Raw genomic sequence first — 16,829 nt, 5'->3', positions numbered from 1 at the left:
GGGCTGTAGCTCGGCTCACTCAGTCTCTTATCAGTCCCTCCAGTGCTGGAAATGCCAGAGCCCGGCCTGGTGCACCACAGGTGGGAGCTCCTGGTGCTCAGGCACAGAATATTCCTGGCTGGAAGGGACCCACAAGGATCATCAAGTCCAACTCTTAAGTACTAGCACTATGCTCTAACCAGCTGAGCTAATTTCAGGGTCATACTTTAGTTACATTTCCCAGAAGCCAGATCACGCTGTGCCGCACAGGCGATACACGTTTAACCTTCCAGTACATCCAGAGATAAAAGAACTTTGGTCAAACTCTGCAGCTGGGGAAGAAAGATTTTTTTGTCTTTCTGAAAGTTAAATATGAAATGCAGGTATTTGGGTTTGGGGTTTTTCTGTGCCTCAGACTTAATTGCAAGATTATTCCTTGCTTTTTAGGATAGCTTGAATGAAAGATCTAAACCAGGGAAAAAAAAAAAAAAGAAAAAGGTTGATGCAAGATTGCATTACTGCATTATTTGACAGAAAGTCTTGAAACTGGTTTGTTTGTTTAATGGTTTATTTATTTGTTTATTCCTGGCTTGCTTGGTGGGATAGGAACAATGTGCAAAGGCAAGTTCCATCCCTTCAAAAACCTCTGTTTTTCTGAGGTTCACTGGATTTCAAATGGAGTAATTTTATTTCACTTTTTTTTACATAATTATTCTTTTTCTCTTTCTTCTTTACTATTATGTAAAGTAATTACATCTTATTCTGGGTAACACTGTAGATTGTGATGCCAGTTAGAAAAAGATTATGGTAGGATTTTTCTATGAGATTCATGCTGAATCTTCTGTGTGAGGTGATGAGTGGCCTGTTCCTCTGGCAGGCTGTCCAGGCTCTCCAGAGGAGGATGGCTGTGCTGAAAGCATCTCATTTATCAGAGGAACTTGGCAGGTTGATATCTCACTCACTGAGAGTTTGCTGAAGAGCCTGTGCTGGAAACCAGGCGGGTACTGTGGAAGGCATTCACCCCAAAATAACATCAAAGGGCTGAGCTCCCAGTGCCAGCCTCCAGTTGGGAAGTGATCCTTCAGTGAAGGAGACACACTTCCAGGTCTGGAATTCAGAAGAGTCTGAGCAGCCAGCCAGAGGATTTACAGTAATCCCAGGGCTCCTTTCCTTCCAGATGACATAAAAGTTGTCCTGATAGTCATCTAAAGGATAAGGATTTAGTAGATCCTTACAGAAACGTTAAAGCACTTCCTTCAACTGAGTTGCTGGAAAAGCGTTGAGGGTGTTTCCCTGCCTAAATTTGATTTTTATTTCATACTTCTAAAAAATTTTGATTTTTTTTTTTTTTGCCCAGCAAAGACTAAGGATCCTTTTTTTTTTTTTTTAATGGTATGGGCACCATCCAGGAATTCTTTTGTCTTTCACAGACCTGAATGCTGCTTCAGCTCCTTCCGGAGACTGGATGCTAAAGCTGCTACTGAGAAATTCCAGCAAGATCTGGGCTTCCGGATGCTGAACTGCGGGAGGACGGATCTGATCAACCAAGCCATCGATGCACTGGGCCCCGACGGGGTGAACACCATGGATGATCAGGTGTGCCACAGAACAAACCCTCACGACCCCAAAATTCCCTGCATCAGCAGCTGGCTCCTTCCTTTTCACGTGGCAAATCAATACCAGGTCGTGTTTGTTGCCTCGCCGAGGGTTTTCTAATTCTAGCTCGTGGTTTAGGCTGAAAATGCATCCCCTTAAAACACAGAAAAATACTTCCCCACCCCACTCTCATGCCACAGATCCAAAAAAATCCCATTAGAGCCCAGAGTGGATTGTTTATCAGCTGGAATGTCTGTTCTTTGGATGGGCTGTCTCAGGCGCCGATGGCAGGCAGGTTAACACAGGGGCAGTGAATGGAAAGTCTGATACGTGCTGAGAGGATGTCAAAGCAAAGTGGTTTCTTTTCCAGTGACACTCCCCTCTGCCTCAACAGCCCAAATCCCGACTGGGTTAGTGAAGAGTGACCAAAGGTGTTTTTGTCTCATGACTTTTGGGCTCAGAGCAGTTTGGAATACAAGAAACAGCCCTGAGGACCCCACCCCAGTGGCCTGGTGTCAGTCAGTGTTAGATTTGCTCATAGTCCATCATGCTGATGTGTCTGTTTATCCATTTTTAACTGTTCCATGCTCAGCTACACTGAACCATAGGGATTTGGTAGTCCTGGGAGTCTCTGGCTGCTTCTGCTCATGCTGTCAGTCCCATCAAGTAACAGCAGAGTCTGTCCTCTGGGATATCATTCAATGCATGGAATTAGCTTTTAATTTAAAAAAAAAGGGGGGAAAAAGCCACCTCTCCTAAATAAACACTCGTTATAGCTGTCACAGCGAGGAGAATGAGCTGTCACATCTCTGGAACAAGAGGATATTGAGCAGTGGGAAGGGACTATGTTCAGGTAGAGAGGTTTTCTCACTGCCAGCATTTTACTGCAGTAACATTTCAGACCCAGCTCTGAAACTGGCACGTCTTCCATAGCACTTCCCACCATCCTGCAGTTTTAAGGGAAGTGTGAATATATACACAAATAGCAGAAGCTGCTCCTGGACATTATCTGGATGTGCAGTTGCCTTATTTACAAATCCAGTACCAGGAGCTTTGTGGTCACTGGGGTGGGTATCTCATCATAGATATTCACTTAAGTAAAGTGACTGAGGGGGCAGATTTATATTATGAAGGTTCCCCACTTCCTTTTTATATTCTTTTAAATAAGTTTTTGCAGTTCCTGTAGCCCAGAGGCCTCTCATTCTCTCAAAGATTATTTTGTGATTTGCATTGTGAGACACTGTGTCCCAACACCTCAGACACTGGTGCCAGGACTGTCGCTTCTCGCTGCTGGATGTTCCCTACCTCTCATCCAGCAAACTGGGAGGTGTCTGGCTTTTGTCAGCCCAGAGACCCCTGTGGGCAGCTCCTTGGGAAGTCTGTGGAGTTTCTGCTGTCACTCACTGATGTCTCATCCTGTGGGTGGGATCTTCTTGCCAGGCCTGCTGTGAGAGGGGCAGCTCTGTCGTCTTTGGCCCTCAGAGAGTGTTTTGGCACCAACAAAAAGGGCAGGATAGGCCCCTTTGGAGACATTGTTGCTTGGAAATTCTCCACTTGACTCTGGAGCAACTCGGCTTTGTGTCCAAGCAAGCCCTTGTGTGGCATTGCCAACCGCAGGCAGAGTTAAATTCAAGTTCTGGGAATGAGCTCTGCCATAGCTGGAACAGGAAACCAAAGACAGACTTTGCCACCAACTTGTTTTGCCCCTTTTGGAAAAGAGTAAGACAAAGCCAGATGCCCAAACTTGGGGAAACTGACTTAGGCATGACAGAGCTGCTGGATAATTTAATTCAAAGGCTTTAGATCCAGGTTGAGATTTTGACCACTCCCAGGGTGTGAGCATGTCCAGGATGTTCAGACCCACTCGTCCATCTGTGTACGTGGAAATCTGTGGAAAAGAGCTCAGAAGATCCCCTCAGAAACACGAGTTTGGAGCAGGAACCCATATTCAGTTCTGATGGGCACCAACAAGCACTCTGGTTTCAGGGGATTAGAGATGTTTAGGAAAAAATCTCTTCTTCCCTTGGCAAGGAGCAAGGAGGGAGTGCAACACTAACATTAAAAATTTTAAAAAGGACAATGTAAGTCTGTACAAGTTTTAGAACCCTCACTGGGGTTTGTGCCTGCAGACCTGCCTTTTGAATTCTCAGTTTGTCTGTAATGAGTGTGGAGCCTCCCAAGCCCCACAAAAGCCAGAATATCTCACCCAGAAATATCCTCACCAATGGAAGTGCCCCAAAGCAGGAAGCTGGGAGTTGTGGCTGCTTTGAACAGACACCTTTGCAGAGTAAAGAGCAGCACTCCTGTGTGAGAGATGTAGTTCTGTTTTACAGTACAGCTCCCATTAAGGATGAAGCTCTGCTATTGCACACTGAGCTGTGGAGATGCTGCCTGTAAAAAATCCACATGCCTGCAATAATTAAGGGGAGGGGGCAGGAAAGCTGTGGGATGTGAGCAAGAATGGATTTTACCAGGCCATTTCCTTTCTGTCCTTGGCTATTTCAGGAATGAACTCCATAAGTAAGGCTCATTTTTCTCATAATTCATCACTGAGCCGTCATGGTTTGCTGGTTAAGTAGAGGGAAGGAGATTTATGGGATTGAAATGCTGAAATATTGAGGCAAATAGGATTTTAGCAATGGGGAGAAGTTGCCAAATAAATTCGTCCTCTGTATTTTTGTGTTGCTTTCTGCCTTCAGTTCATTTGGCTACAAATGAGCCAAGAAATGGCATTTCTTTGTTGGCAGCCTTGGGAAAGCTGGAGAATTGTGGACAATACAAGACTAGGATTTTCAGTGATCCTTTTTGTGTTCTTTCAGCCTTGTCCAGTGATGTTTTGTCCAGGTCATTTCCCAATATCAGTTGTGCCTCCTCTGCATAGAAGTCAAAAAATGCTTTATAAATATATATGTGCTGTCCTACACACACATTGTACATTAAGATTCAAACTTGCTGTGTCCATGACAGTGTCACTATTGATAGGGATAGAAAGGTAACTTTCTTTTTGTTTTTATTTTTTGTTTCTTTTCTGAAGGGTATGACTCCCCTCATGTACGCCTGTGCTGCTGGAGATGAAGCCATGGTCCAAATGCTTATAGATGCTGGAGCAAATTTAGATATACCAGTGAGTATATACCCTCTGCCCATAAGTATCCAGCGGTAAACTAACAGGACTTCTGAAATCTCTCCTAGCAACTGAAGGCTTCAGTCCTGGAAGCTTCAAGCAAGGCATTTCTCTCAGAAACTGTCACTGCAGGGATTTGGGGCGGGGGGAGAAAACCTTCAAAACCTCTTGGAGCACGCAGTGGCTCCAATTAGGATTGGCACTGGCAAGTGTAATGGGCACAGGGAGGGGGAGGGAAGGAGCTGCCACAGGGAGAAACCAGTGAGCCCATTAAAGAGTCCCAGGGGGTGGGGCAGAGCGAGTGGTGGCCCCGCAGTGTTCTCTAAGTGGCCCAAGTCCCTGTTCCCTGGGCTTGTCACTCACAGAGGAAGCTCTGTAGAAGGCAGGGGAGGAAGGCAGGCAGGCTGCAGTGGGTGATGAGTGCTGCTTCCCTGCTCCAGGTGCCCAGTGCCTCTCCACGGTACCCCTCGGTCCATCCCGACAGCCGGCACTGGACTGCTCTCACCTTCGCCGTGTTACACGGGCACATCTCGGTGGTCCAGGTAAGATTCCAGCCAGGAATCCTTCCAGCAGGCACAGGGGACTGAAATGCAGCCCTGTGAGCCCTCGCTCCCAGCCTTCCTGAGCCTCCTAAACACCAGTGAAAAAACTGAGTGCTGTTTAAAACAAGGAGAATGAAAACTGGTGGCACAATTCCTAACAAGGCCTTGAGAACAAAACACGGTGTGTTTCTGTATTTTTCTTTGGTTTCAGTATTTTTCTTTGGTTTCAGTATTGCTCCAAGGCTCACTGCTCCCAAAACAGTGCTGCACAATCATTTCTTTGGTTTTAAATAAACTAGTGCTTCATGTGGAGTGGTTGCAGTTTGGCTGTTTGATCAGGAGCCTTATAACAGTAGATATTAATTGGTTTATAAATTTACATGTGCAAAAATCCAGTGTGTGCTGATGTCTGCTCTAATGGCAGCAAATCATCTGTAACTTCCTTCATAATCCTTGAGAATTGCATGAACAAGACTTAAGCTGTTGTGGGATTTCAGCCTGTGGCATCCTCCTTGCTCCCTTTTCTGTGGAATTATCACAGGGGGCAGCAGAATGGTGTGGAGCCCCAGAAATGCTACCCAGACTTCCAGGGGAATGAAAAACTGATCACAGCAGACAATCAATTGCTGTTGAATTTAATTTGCCTTCTGCTCAAAGGGAAGGAATAAAAAAAAAAAGTAAGTAAGTAAATGGAGGCTGCACACACTCATCTTTTGTTTGTGTACATTTGTACATAATTATAAAGATTAGATTCCACCTGGCAAACTGCCCGGGCAGCCTTTGGTATTCCAGAGGTTGGACAGCCTTAATTTATGTGTGAGATACGAGTTTGAGTCTCCCAGGAGATGAAGCCAAGTGAATCAAAGCTCCTGTTGTGTACTGCAGTGCCCACAGTCATGGAAGCATGGAATATCCTGGTGGATACACATGACAGAGCTGATCCTCCCTGCTTGCCCCTGCCAGAACTGCTCTGGGTGTTCCAGAGCCTTCTGCCAGCCCCACCTGGCCATAAAACATCCCCATCACCCTGTCACCTTCTCCCCTTCCCCTGGGAGGGGGCTCTTTCCCTCACAGCAGCTCAGTGAAAGCAGGCTCTGTGTGACAATCCCTGCAGCTGCCAGGCCTCCCTACACAGGCTCCACGAGGTATGACCAGCCTGGTAATTCCCTGGGGGAACCCTGCTTCCTGTGCACAGCATGGAGCTAGGATGGACTTCCTGCTCTGATTGCAGAGCCCTTTGGAGATGGAGATTCCAACTGCACAGCCATGCCATAAAGGAGATTTAAAAAAGGAGGTGGTGCTCTCCAGATGGGCCCTCCTCGCTCTGAACCCACTGATTCTCCTTTCTAACACCCAGCCCTGGCTGCTTGGTCCTTCTGAATTGCTCTTTTCCCAACTCCCTGTCTTTCTTGTGCCCCTTGCAGCTGCTCCTGGATGCTGGTGCCCATGTGGAGGGCTCTGCCGTGAACACTGGGGAGGACAACTACGCTGAGACCCCCCTCCAGCTGGCCTCAGCTGCAGGTGAGCTCCCTGTGGCCTCAGCACTCTCCATCTCTTACTGCCACCAGCCTGATGGGCCCCAAGTATCTGTTTTCCAACTTGTCCCACTCTTGACTCCTCCCCAGAGCCCCCACAGCAGAGCTGATGGCACCAAGTCCTTCACAAAGCACTGTCAAGGAACATAAACCAGCCCCTGTTTAGTCTGGGCCTGTCTGTGGCCCTAAGCAACACCCAGATGTGAAAAATTAACAAGTTTCCATTCAGCCTGGGCAAAAATAACTGCTATATAAAGAAATTTGGTTTATTAGTTTATTAAATGCAGGTAAAAATTCTGCATTTCTTCTAGCGGGTTGTCAGGAGCTGAGCATTCTGTGAATGAGTCTGTGCTGGCCTTGTTTGTCAACACTTTTCACCTCAAAGTGGTTTTAGTTTTTTTCCTTTTGTTTCTTTCTCTGTTATCTTTGTGCTTTTATGAAGATGAGTGGCTGGCTTGCTCTGCTCCAAGCTTTATGGAAGGGATAAAAAAGGCCTCTTCCTCTCCCGGTGACACCCAGTGCTGGATCTCCTGCCGCCACTCCCTACTCCATCTAATGGGAACGGAGCCAGGGAGTCCTGCCTGTGGCCAGTCCTGTGTTTTGTGCTTCCACAGAGGGACCATCCTGATGTTCCTGTCCTTTTTCCCCAGGGAATTACGAGCTGGTCAGCTTGCTGCTCAGCAGGGGCGCCGATCCACTCCTGAGCATGCTGGAAGTCAATGGGATGTCATCATCGCTCCACGAGGACATGAACTGCTTCAGCCACTCAGCGGCACACGGCCACAGGTAGTGCTCTGCTCCTGCTCAGACCAGGGCTTTTTTGCCCTCTAGGTGTTGCTGTGTGTCCTGTGTGACTTCGTGACCCAAACCCCTGCGTGTGCAGTTCAGCAGATGGGGTTAAGACTCTCCTGACAACAAAGAACAAAGATCTTTGTTTGCTGTTTCTTGTCCTTACACTTGCTGGTCTGGCTCTGCAGCACTGAGAGTGAGCTGGTTTTAGGACCCACATCAGCAGACCAAGTCCCACCTAAGGGTAGGTTATGAAATCAGGGTTGTGAGATCCTGGTTCATGTTCTGAGATGGAATCTAATCAGGTTGAGGTGGCAAGAATAACTTAGAGCAGAGGCTGGGCATCTGCATCTTTGGTTTTTGGAGGGCCAACCAAGAGGTGAATCATTAAACCAGCCAGCCTGGACTCTCCAACCCTGTTTTCAGGGTGGTTGTTCAGAAATAAGACATTATTTGCAAGCTCCTCCAGAAATCTCTGTGTTCCCTGAAGAAATGTTAGTGAGATCCAAGGCTTGTTCTGCCACAGTGATAGGATGGGGTGATCCTAAAGCTAGGTCCTTAAATAAGCTGGATTTAGCCCCAGGGAGGGGTGTGGGTGCATGGAGAGCACCGGCTGGTGGCAGTGCAGCAGCACAGGGAGTGCTGGGTGGCCCTGCTGGAGCAGCTGTCCGCAGCTGGCTGAGGGACACCCGTGATGCAAACTCCCCAAACAAGACACAAACAAGAAAGTCTGTTTCTTGCAACTGCCGTGTGAAATTCCAAACAAACCCACCATGTGAGGAGTACGGGCCATGTTTCTGCTCTTGCTGATGGGCAGCCTAGGATGTTTCTAGGATGTGGGGTAGGGAAGGACAAGTGGTTTCCATGCTGCTCCACAGTGCCAGCTGTCTTTGGGAAGGAAATTATTGTTTAGTGAGCCGGATCCCTAATCCCAAATCCCCACAGTCCTGTCTGAGTTGTTGAAATTTCCTTTGTAGTAAGTGTAACCTCTCTGCTCAGGAACGTCTTGCGCAAGCTCCTGAGCCAGCCCCAGCAGGCCAAGGGGGATGTGCTGTCCCTGGAGGAGATTTTGGCCGAGGGGGTGGAGAGTGACACCTCCAGCCAGGGCAGCTCCAGCGAGGGGCAGGTCCGGCTGTGCAAGACGCGGATGAAGGCTCTGCAGGAGGCCATGTACTACAGTGCCGAGCACGGCTACGTGGACATCACCATGGAGCTCAGGGCACTGGGTGAGCCCTTCCTTCTAAGCCTTGTGCACATGAGGCATAAAAACCTTCCTTTTCTGCCCCTGTCACTTAGAAGAGCAACAACCCCAACTGCAAAGCTGTCTAATCTAAATTTTAAAAGTGTTTAAGGCTCCTCACAAGTTGTTGGGGTTTTTTTTCAAATTCCTGCTGCTCTGGGGTGTCCCTCACTCTTGGCTGGATCCTGTGTTCCCATTTATCAAAAGCAAGGGGCATCTCTCCCTGTTGGATACTTACACCTAAAATTCAATGTTTATCAGTGGTTTAAGGTGAAGGAACAAAACTGAACTCAAGGTAGGAGAGAGACAACTTTGAAGCTGTGTGTAACTGGGAGGAAAGACCTCACACCACAGTTGTGTGGCATTACATAGCCTTACAACTTCAGTTCATTTTTTTTGTGGTTCTGACTAACCATGAAGCTCAGAATGAAACAGAGGGAGTCTCTGATACTTAAAAATCAGCAGAAATTTCCAATTTATGATCCTGCTGCCAATCCTTTGTCATTTAATCTCTCAGTGACCCAATTCAGTCACCTTTAATATCAAGATAAAAATCTGTCTGCTCTTAGGATGTAGGTAGAGCTACTTCAGTGCTGCCAAGTGTTAGTAATAGGATAATCTCCTCACAGGCACTTCAGGAAATCATCTTTCACTGTCCCTTTTTCCTGTGGCTGCAGGAGTGCCCTGGAAGCTCCATGTGTGGATCGAGTCCCTACGGACAACCTTCTCCCAGTCACGCTACTCCGTGGTGCAGACCCTGCTGCGGGAGTTTGTCACCATCAAAGAGGAGGATTACAACGAGGAGCTGGTCAGTGAGGGGCTGCAGCTCATGTTTGACATCCTCAAAACCAGCAAAGTAAGTCAGAGTTTTATAACTGTGTCAGAGCTGAGCATTCTGGGGTTTCATTGTTGTTGTGCACAGCAGGAGCAAGGGAATGGCCGGGCAAAGTCCCTAGGAGTTATGGCATGGAAATGGCCCTGGAAGCATTTATCTAAATTCATGAACAGCCCCTAGGCAGTCCTCAAACACACACCTGGGGGAAGCTCTACAGCTCTTTATACCTCCATAACTCCACAGATATTGTAATTTTGGCTTAATTTAAAACTTGTCCCTCTGTGGGGAGGTTACTCCTGTAGGGCTAAGTTGTGTAAGCCCCAGGGGACCCCTTACAGCACATTTGGACCCTGCTCGATGTCCAGTTGCTGATCCCTGTTCCATCCTCCTCACAGAATGATTCCATCAACCAGCAGCTGGCATCCATCTTCACCCACTGCTACGGCAGCAGCCCCATTCCCAGCATTCCCGAGATCCGAAAGACTCTGCCAGCTCGGCTGGGTAAGGTGCTCACCTGAGCAGTGGGCTTCTTTTGGTTGCTGCTGGCTTGGGTTTTTATTTGTTTGTTTGGATTTCTTTCTGAAAAGCATGAACAATTTAAAAAGAAAAGTCACCTTTTTTTTTTTGTCCATTTACCCAACAGATCCTCACTTTCTGAACAATAAAGAAATGTCTGATGTAACTTTCTTAGTGGAAGGAAAGCTCTTTTATGCACACAAAGTCCTGCTGGTTACTGCATCTAACAGGTGAGTCACTAACCAGGGGCATAATGAATCCAGCCGTGACTATCCCTGAAATCATGTGTGGTAGTTGGAATGTGCATATCCAGCCATTCCCTGCCTTCCCATTCCTTCTTTGTTTGCAGGGAGAGCTGCACTTGCTCCAGCTTTCCTGGAATCTCACACTGGCCTGGTGCACTTGCAGTTAGCAGTTTCTTTCTCTGTTCTTGGCACAGTAACAGGGTTTTCCACCTATCACAGGGTGGGATTAGATCAGATCCAGGCAATTTACAGTTTTAAATTGTTCCTGAACTAATCATCATTAAATTAAAGGAAATGTTTCAATTTTCAGCTTGCAAAGAACAAGGAGAGATTTTTGTTTTCCTTTTGCTTTTTGTGATGAGTGTGTGACACAGTAATACAATTAAATCTTTTCAATTAAATCTGCTTAAAACCATTCCCAGGTTCAAGACACTAATGACCAATAAAACAGAGCACGATGGCCACGGCAGCAAGACTGTTGAAATCAGCGATATGAAATACAACATTTTCAAGGTATGGGACTTAATTCCACTTTATTCTTTTTCATTTCTTTTTTCTCAACCACTTGGAAGGAAAGACAAAGCCAAATAGTAATATCATAAGTAGAAAATAAGTAATATCATAATTAGATAATATTACAAGTAGAAATGGAGTACCTTTCAACATATATGAATTTCAGGAGTTTTCTGAAACACCCTTTTTCCAAAGTTCCAGCCTTAAAACAGACTCTTCCAGTCTATATTCTTATTTTCTTCCTAGGCAGCTGACTCCTCCATAAAGCAGGAGAAACTAGTCTTCTACTGGAAAGTAGTTTTATACTCTTAATACACCATTTTCATACTTTTCACAACACCATTTTCATGTTAGGATGTAGGTAGAGCTACTTCAGTGCTGCAAAGTGTTAGTAATAGGAACAGGATAATCTCTTCACAGGCACTTTAGGAAATCATCTTTCACTGTCCCTTTTGCTAAGCAAAGAGTCCCTTTGCTAAGCAAAGAGTAACTTATTTACAGCAGGTGCATTGCCAGGCTTCATATTAATTCAAATCAGATGATGAGAAATCAATGGTGTCCCTGTCAAGAAAGGCTCAGAACTGAGAATTGTGCTTTGCTTTTATGACATTTCCATATTTAATGGAGGAACAGGGAGATGTGAAGTGCCGAATAGGTCATGTGGCTGTTTCACTAAAGGGTTGAGGCTTTTTTTTCTCTTTTTATAAGCAAACAAACCTGGTCTCTTGGTCAGCAGTGCTGTTATCTCACTAGAGGGAAGTAAGTTGACCATGAGAACATCTTTGTTCTGCTTGTAAGGGGCTGTACAAGTTTTGTGTTGGATAGGCGACATCCAAATTTTGCAGCTTCAAGCCACAACAGAGATGAAAATATAACTGACTATTGAAACAAGCTTCCTTAACAGCATTTGTACACCAAAAGGTTCCTAAAGATAAACTTGTGCTTCAGTGGAGGGAGAGAGACAAATCAGAAAGAATTGAAACAGTGAAGTATTTCACAATTTGATGGTAAATACAGTCAGAGGGGTTAAGGAGAGGCGGGCTCAGGTAGGGCGGAGGATGCTGAGCCACCAGAGATGTGTGTCCTGCTCAGGGCTCTGCTGGGAAGAGCTCTGCTCTCACATAAATCTGTTCTACAAATCAGGCAATCTCACAAGGAGCAGCTTAGTTTCGTTCCCAGCCCTGTTAGGAATGGCAAGCAGAGCTTGCAAGCCCCACACAGCACCCAGGACACTTCTGTGATCCAACACCAGATCCATTCCCTCCCTGACACTGCTTGGGCTGGGGGTGGGCACATGCAGATCAAAGAGCAGGAGCTGCCTCTTGCTCTCCCTGCAGACAATTAATGCCTTTTCCTCCGGGCCTGGTGAGGGGCTGGAAGCTGATTAGAAGCCCAGCAGGGGAGGCAAGTGGCTGGGAGGTCCCCGGCATGCTCATACTGGGCTCGCTGGCAGCTCCGTGCGTGACCGGCCTGCCAGGCTTCACCAGCCCGGATCCCAGACAAGGACAGTGGTGTTGCTCAGAGACACGCTGTCACCTTCAGCCCAAAGTCCTCAGCAGGGCCCTTTTCAAGTGCCCAAGAGAAAAAGGACTGTTAGAAAGCAGCAGATTTGCCACGCTAGGGAGTGAAAAAAAAGCCATCAGTGGAGGTGAGAGCTGGCACAGGACACGATTCCCGTCTGCTCAGGAAGGGGAGCACAGCCATCAAGAGCCCCTTGTGACTGCCGTGATAACTTCATGCCTGGCCTTCTTCCCATTCCAGATGCTGATGCAGTATTTATACTATGGAGGGACAGAATCCATGGAAATTCCCACCACTGATATCTTAGAGGTGAGAGAGCTTTTTCTTCCAAGTCTTGCCAAGTGCACTGGGGCATAAAACAGAGTTGAAAGGCAAAATCCAGGAGCTAACAGCAGGCTCCCATTCAGTCCAGGAGCATATTTAATGCTTGGAAATGAGCTTTAAAGTTTCAAAACATCACTGCTTGGTGTTTATGTGTCGTGGTGACAGGAGAGCAAATATACTTGTGGGGGGAGCTTTTGCTGAGAGGGGAAATGTGTCAGTCTGCCACTTCAGCATGGAGCGGCCTTTTTGCTGTTTGATGAGGACTTGGCCATTAAAACAGCGAGTCAGAGACTCCTCAGAGAGGAAATCATCCGTCCTGTTTGCCCTCCCCAGGCCTTTCAAGCCTCATGATCTCAAATAGCCTCTCTCTTGTCCCCCTAGCTGCTGTCAGCTGCCAGCCTGTTCCAGCTGGATGGCCTCCAGAGACACTGTGAAATCCTCTGTGCCCAGACCATCAGCATGGACAACTCTGTCAACATCTATAAATATGCAAAGGTAGATCCAACCCCCCTGGTTTGAGAACCCCAGTGAGCAGCCTGTGTGCTGCTGGTAGTAACTAAAAACCCCAGGTGGGCACCCTCCCTGCAGGTAACTCCCCACAGCCACACCACCAGTGAGATGATTCCCAGCTCCAGGCTGGAAAGTCCTGCACAGCCCCGGTGTGTTTTCTTGTCTGGAGCAATCATGGATGAAATGGATGGGGGATCCCTGCAGAGTAGGGGAAAGCTGTCTTAGCAGCCTGATACAGCGACATCAGCAAATCCTGAGGGATTCAAATCTTGGGAGCAGCGGGGGCAATTGATCACAGCATAGCATCTAGAGAGTAAACTCTTTCCTAGCACCCCTGCTGCTAGAAAATACTCTTTTCAGCTCCAAAAGGAGCATAAAGTCTGTTGTGTGACAGATATGTACCTCTGTAGCAAATAACCTAAATCAGAGAAATTTTGCAGGATCAGATCCCTTAAAGACAAGGAGAAAACTGCACAGAGGGCTGGTAATGATTTTTTTCCACTGTGTGTGTAGTGTCTGATACACTGATGCTTTTAAATTTCTCTCACATTGGGCTGGTTTCTTTCAGACCAAAAATTTAACAGTGTGCAGTGGTAAAAAGGGGAAACAGCATTCCCTACTGGCCATTATGTACTTTTCCTTAAATTATTATTTGCACAGAATTCCCAGGCAGAGGCTGTGTGTGCACAGAGCTTCTTAATATTGAACTTGAGTTTTGTTGTTCTCGTTACTGATCCTGAAGCAAAAGGTGCCAGATCCCAGGCAGAAATCACCTCGTGGTGGTTCAGGAGTGCAGCATTTCTGTTCTCCTGCCTTCAGCCCCTCCTTGTGGGGATGAGGCTCCCGTCCTGTGACCCGTGTCCTGATTGCCCCGAGCCCTGCTCACCATCTGCCAGCACAGCAGCATTGTTGTGTGCTGTGGCTCAGCCAAACAGGTACCTTGGCCACCTCATCAGCCAGCTGCTCTGCTGCAGGAAGGGAAAGGGCTGGAGTGCAGGCCAGCAGCCCTACCCACAGCAGGCCAGCAGGGGAAGGAATTAAAAAAGCCTGGATGCCCCCCTGCAAAAAGCACTGGGAAAAATGATCAGAGTCCTGCCTTCAGTGCTTTTCCCCTGTTATTCCTGTCTTTTATTTTTTTCTAAGAGACAAAAAGGAGAAAAGCATTGGGAATGAGAGATTCAGGGATGTCATTTAGGTCTGTGACGTACAGAAGGGGTTAATAATCCTGCTGTCTCCCTCAGATTCACAATGCACCAGAACTGGCCTCTTTCTGCGAGGGCTTCTTCCTCAAGCACATGAGCTCCCTGCTGGAGCAGGACTCATTCAAGCAGCTCATCTACGGCAGGAACAGCAGAGTGCAGGGCCTGGACCCTCTGAGGGACCTGCAGGCAGCCCTGGCCGGCCGCCTGCACTCCGTGTACGTCACCTCCAGGGTGTGAGGCAGCCCCGGCTGGCAAACCGCGGTGGAGGCGTCACTGGGGCTGGTTGCCTTCTGCATCTTCCTGAGAGCGCCCTGGAACGGGCACGCCCGTGCTGAGGGAGGGGAGCTGGCTTCTCTGTGCTGCTGCTGCTGCTGCCACAGGAACAACACTGTCACACCACCAACACTGCCACGGCCCAAACACCAGCTGAGGGTGCAAGGGGAGAGCCCGAGCCGCAGCGATCGATGGGCGCTGCCCTTTCCACGAGCACAGCGCCGGGCTGTGGAGAAAGAGGCAATTGAGCTAAGCCCAGCACTAATACATGGGCTTAGGTTCATCCACACAGATGTTTTCCCTGTAAAAAGGCTGCCTAGAAGGAGTTTCCTGATCCTAAAGCCCATCCCACGAGCCATCTGTCTGCACACAAATACTTCCCCTCAGTAGTACCAGCATCTGTGCATCGCAACAGACCGACAGAAACTTCCCCCAAAACTGTTTGCACCTTGAGAGAGAGGTTTTGTATGTTCAAAGCTGAGTAGAAACTAATATTAACACTGAAATTACTCACTCTTTAAGCCTAATATGAGGAGCTGAGCTGGGGCAGGCAGGGGAGGGGAGAGTTGGGGGTTTGAGTGTTTTTAAATACTGTTTCACTGTGACAGTTGTTAATCTGGATCTGTTTTGAGGAGAAAGAAAAAGACTGTCTACCCTTCTCCCTGTCAAGGTCTGATAGTGTCAGTCAGTCACTTTTTTCACCTTAAAAGCCTGTTTCTGAACATTACCTGTGAGACCTGACATCACAAAAGACACTTTGTAGAAGGCTCAGGTGTAAGAGGAGCTGGCACTAGGCTGAAAAACTGCCCTGTTGCAGTAAAAGCAATAAAAGCCTCCCCTGGCCTCCAAAGAACATCCAGCTCAGTGGTTTGCTCTCTCTCTGGAGCTGGTTTGGATTAAGCAAAGACCTCTAGCTATTCCCACTAAGCTTTGCTAAGCACCCACCAAAAACCATTTGCCAGGACACTTCCATTTGTTGTAGATGGATGAAGAAGAGGAAACCAAGTTTTCAGTGGAGAACTATTTATTCCTCATTAGAAATTCAACAATTTATTCCCATTGTATCTAAACACAGTGGAAGGAGGAGGCTCAGCTGGGCCCAGGCTCCAAAGCACAGCACAGACACAGTTCAGATAAAGGGAAGGAGAAGGAACCACCAGCATCTCCCAGCAAATCCATCACAATCTGTCATGGCCTTGTTCCTAAAGGATTTACACAGAGGCAAATTGCATGCATGGATAAGGATTTTCAGTCAGCTGACAGGTTGGTCAGGGCACACTCCCTTTGTGCTTTAGATACACATCTGCTGAACATCACCAGCTCCAATAACCCTATTTATTACAGAAAGCCATACAGGGGGGGTCAAAATTATCACTGAGAAATGCCACAGAAGGCTTTATTTTGGAAAGTATTTTCAAGTAGCTGCTCCAGCTATCTGTACAAATATGTAGGTCCTCTTTTGTTGCTGTAATATTACAATGCTTTGTTTAATTGTACATTAATGTTGTCATTTATGTAAATGTACCAGGATTTTATTAACAACGTAATTTTAAAATACACAGGTGTTGTTATTTATTCTGTTCCTCTAACAGTAAGGAAAAAAAAAGATTTAAAGACAGTTATGTGGAAAATGCTGTTGCAGTTGAAGCATCTTAAACTCGTTTTGGTGTGCATATATCTAATTTTAGGGATACAGAGGCATTAATTTCCCCTTCCTAGGCTCAGACATTTTTGTGAAGTTAAAAAGTTTAACTTGCATTTTTCCCTAGCTGGAATAAGATTACCTGCTTTCCAGCAGAAAGCAGCAAATGGTAGTGTCCAAGAAACCCCTAATTCCAGGATTCCTCTCTGCAGCAGGAAAAACAGTGAGGGTTAAAGTAACTCCTAGGCCAGAGGTATTTAAAAAATAAACAGGTGATCCTTCCATGTCACCTCAGATCCCAAAGGCCAGAAGGGCTCTGGTTGGTGCTCTGTGGGAGGATTGATGTCAGAGCACAGGACTCATCCGAGAGGTAAGGAGTATAAAAGCTTAAGAGCAAGAATTTGACCCAGAAGTATCCTCCTTTTTTTTCTTTTTTCTCTTTA

General features: G+C 46.9%; 1 protein-coding gene across 2 annotated transcripts in view; it reads left to right on the top strand.

Moving 5' to 3' along the window:
- The window catches only part of ABTB2 (ankyrin repeat and BTB domain containing 2), a 121,771-nt gene extending 105,468 nt beyond the window's left edge, over window positions 1-16,303 (top strand). For both annotated transcript variants that reach the window (XM_068194282.1, XM_068194281.1), the window contains exons 5-17: window positions 1,410-1,575; window positions 4,610-4,699; window positions 5,140-5,241; window positions 6,666-6,762; window positions 7,427-7,562; window positions 8,565-8,791; window positions 9,483-9,661; window positions 10,036-10,141; window positions 10,284-10,386; window positions 10,824-10,914; window positions 12,676-12,744; window positions 13,141-13,254; window positions 14,511-16,303. In XM_068194282.1, coding sequence (XP_068050383.1) covers window positions 1,410-1,575; window positions 4,610-4,699; window positions 5,140-5,241; window positions 6,666-6,762; window positions 7,427-7,562; window positions 8,565-8,791; window positions 9,483-9,661; window positions 10,036-10,141; window positions 10,284-10,386; window positions 10,824-10,914; window positions 12,676-12,744; window positions 13,141-13,254; window positions 14,511-14,708 — 1,678 coding nt within the window. In that variant the 3' untranslated portion in view covers window positions 14,709-16,303. The remainder of the gene's footprint in view (window positions 1-1,409; window positions 1,576-4,609; window positions 4,700-5,139; window positions 5,242-6,665; window positions 6,763-7,426; window positions 7,563-8,564; window positions 8,792-9,482; window positions 9,662-10,035; window positions 10,142-10,283; window positions 10,387-10,823; window positions 10,915-12,675; window positions 12,745-13,140; window positions 13,255-14,510) is intronic.
- Window positions 16,304-16,829: the final 526 nt, after the last annotated feature.

Source organism: Anomalospiza imberbis, chromosome 6 (assembly GCF_031753505.1).
Source record: "Anomalospiza imberbis isolate Cuckoo-Finch-1a 21T00152 chromosome 6, ASM3175350v1, whole genome shotgun sequence".
Lineage (NCBI taxonomy): Eukaryota > Metazoa > Chordata > Aves > Passeriformes > Viduidae > Anomalospiza > Anomalospiza imberbis.
This window is presented reverse-complemented; position numbering and strand designations above follow the sequence as displayed.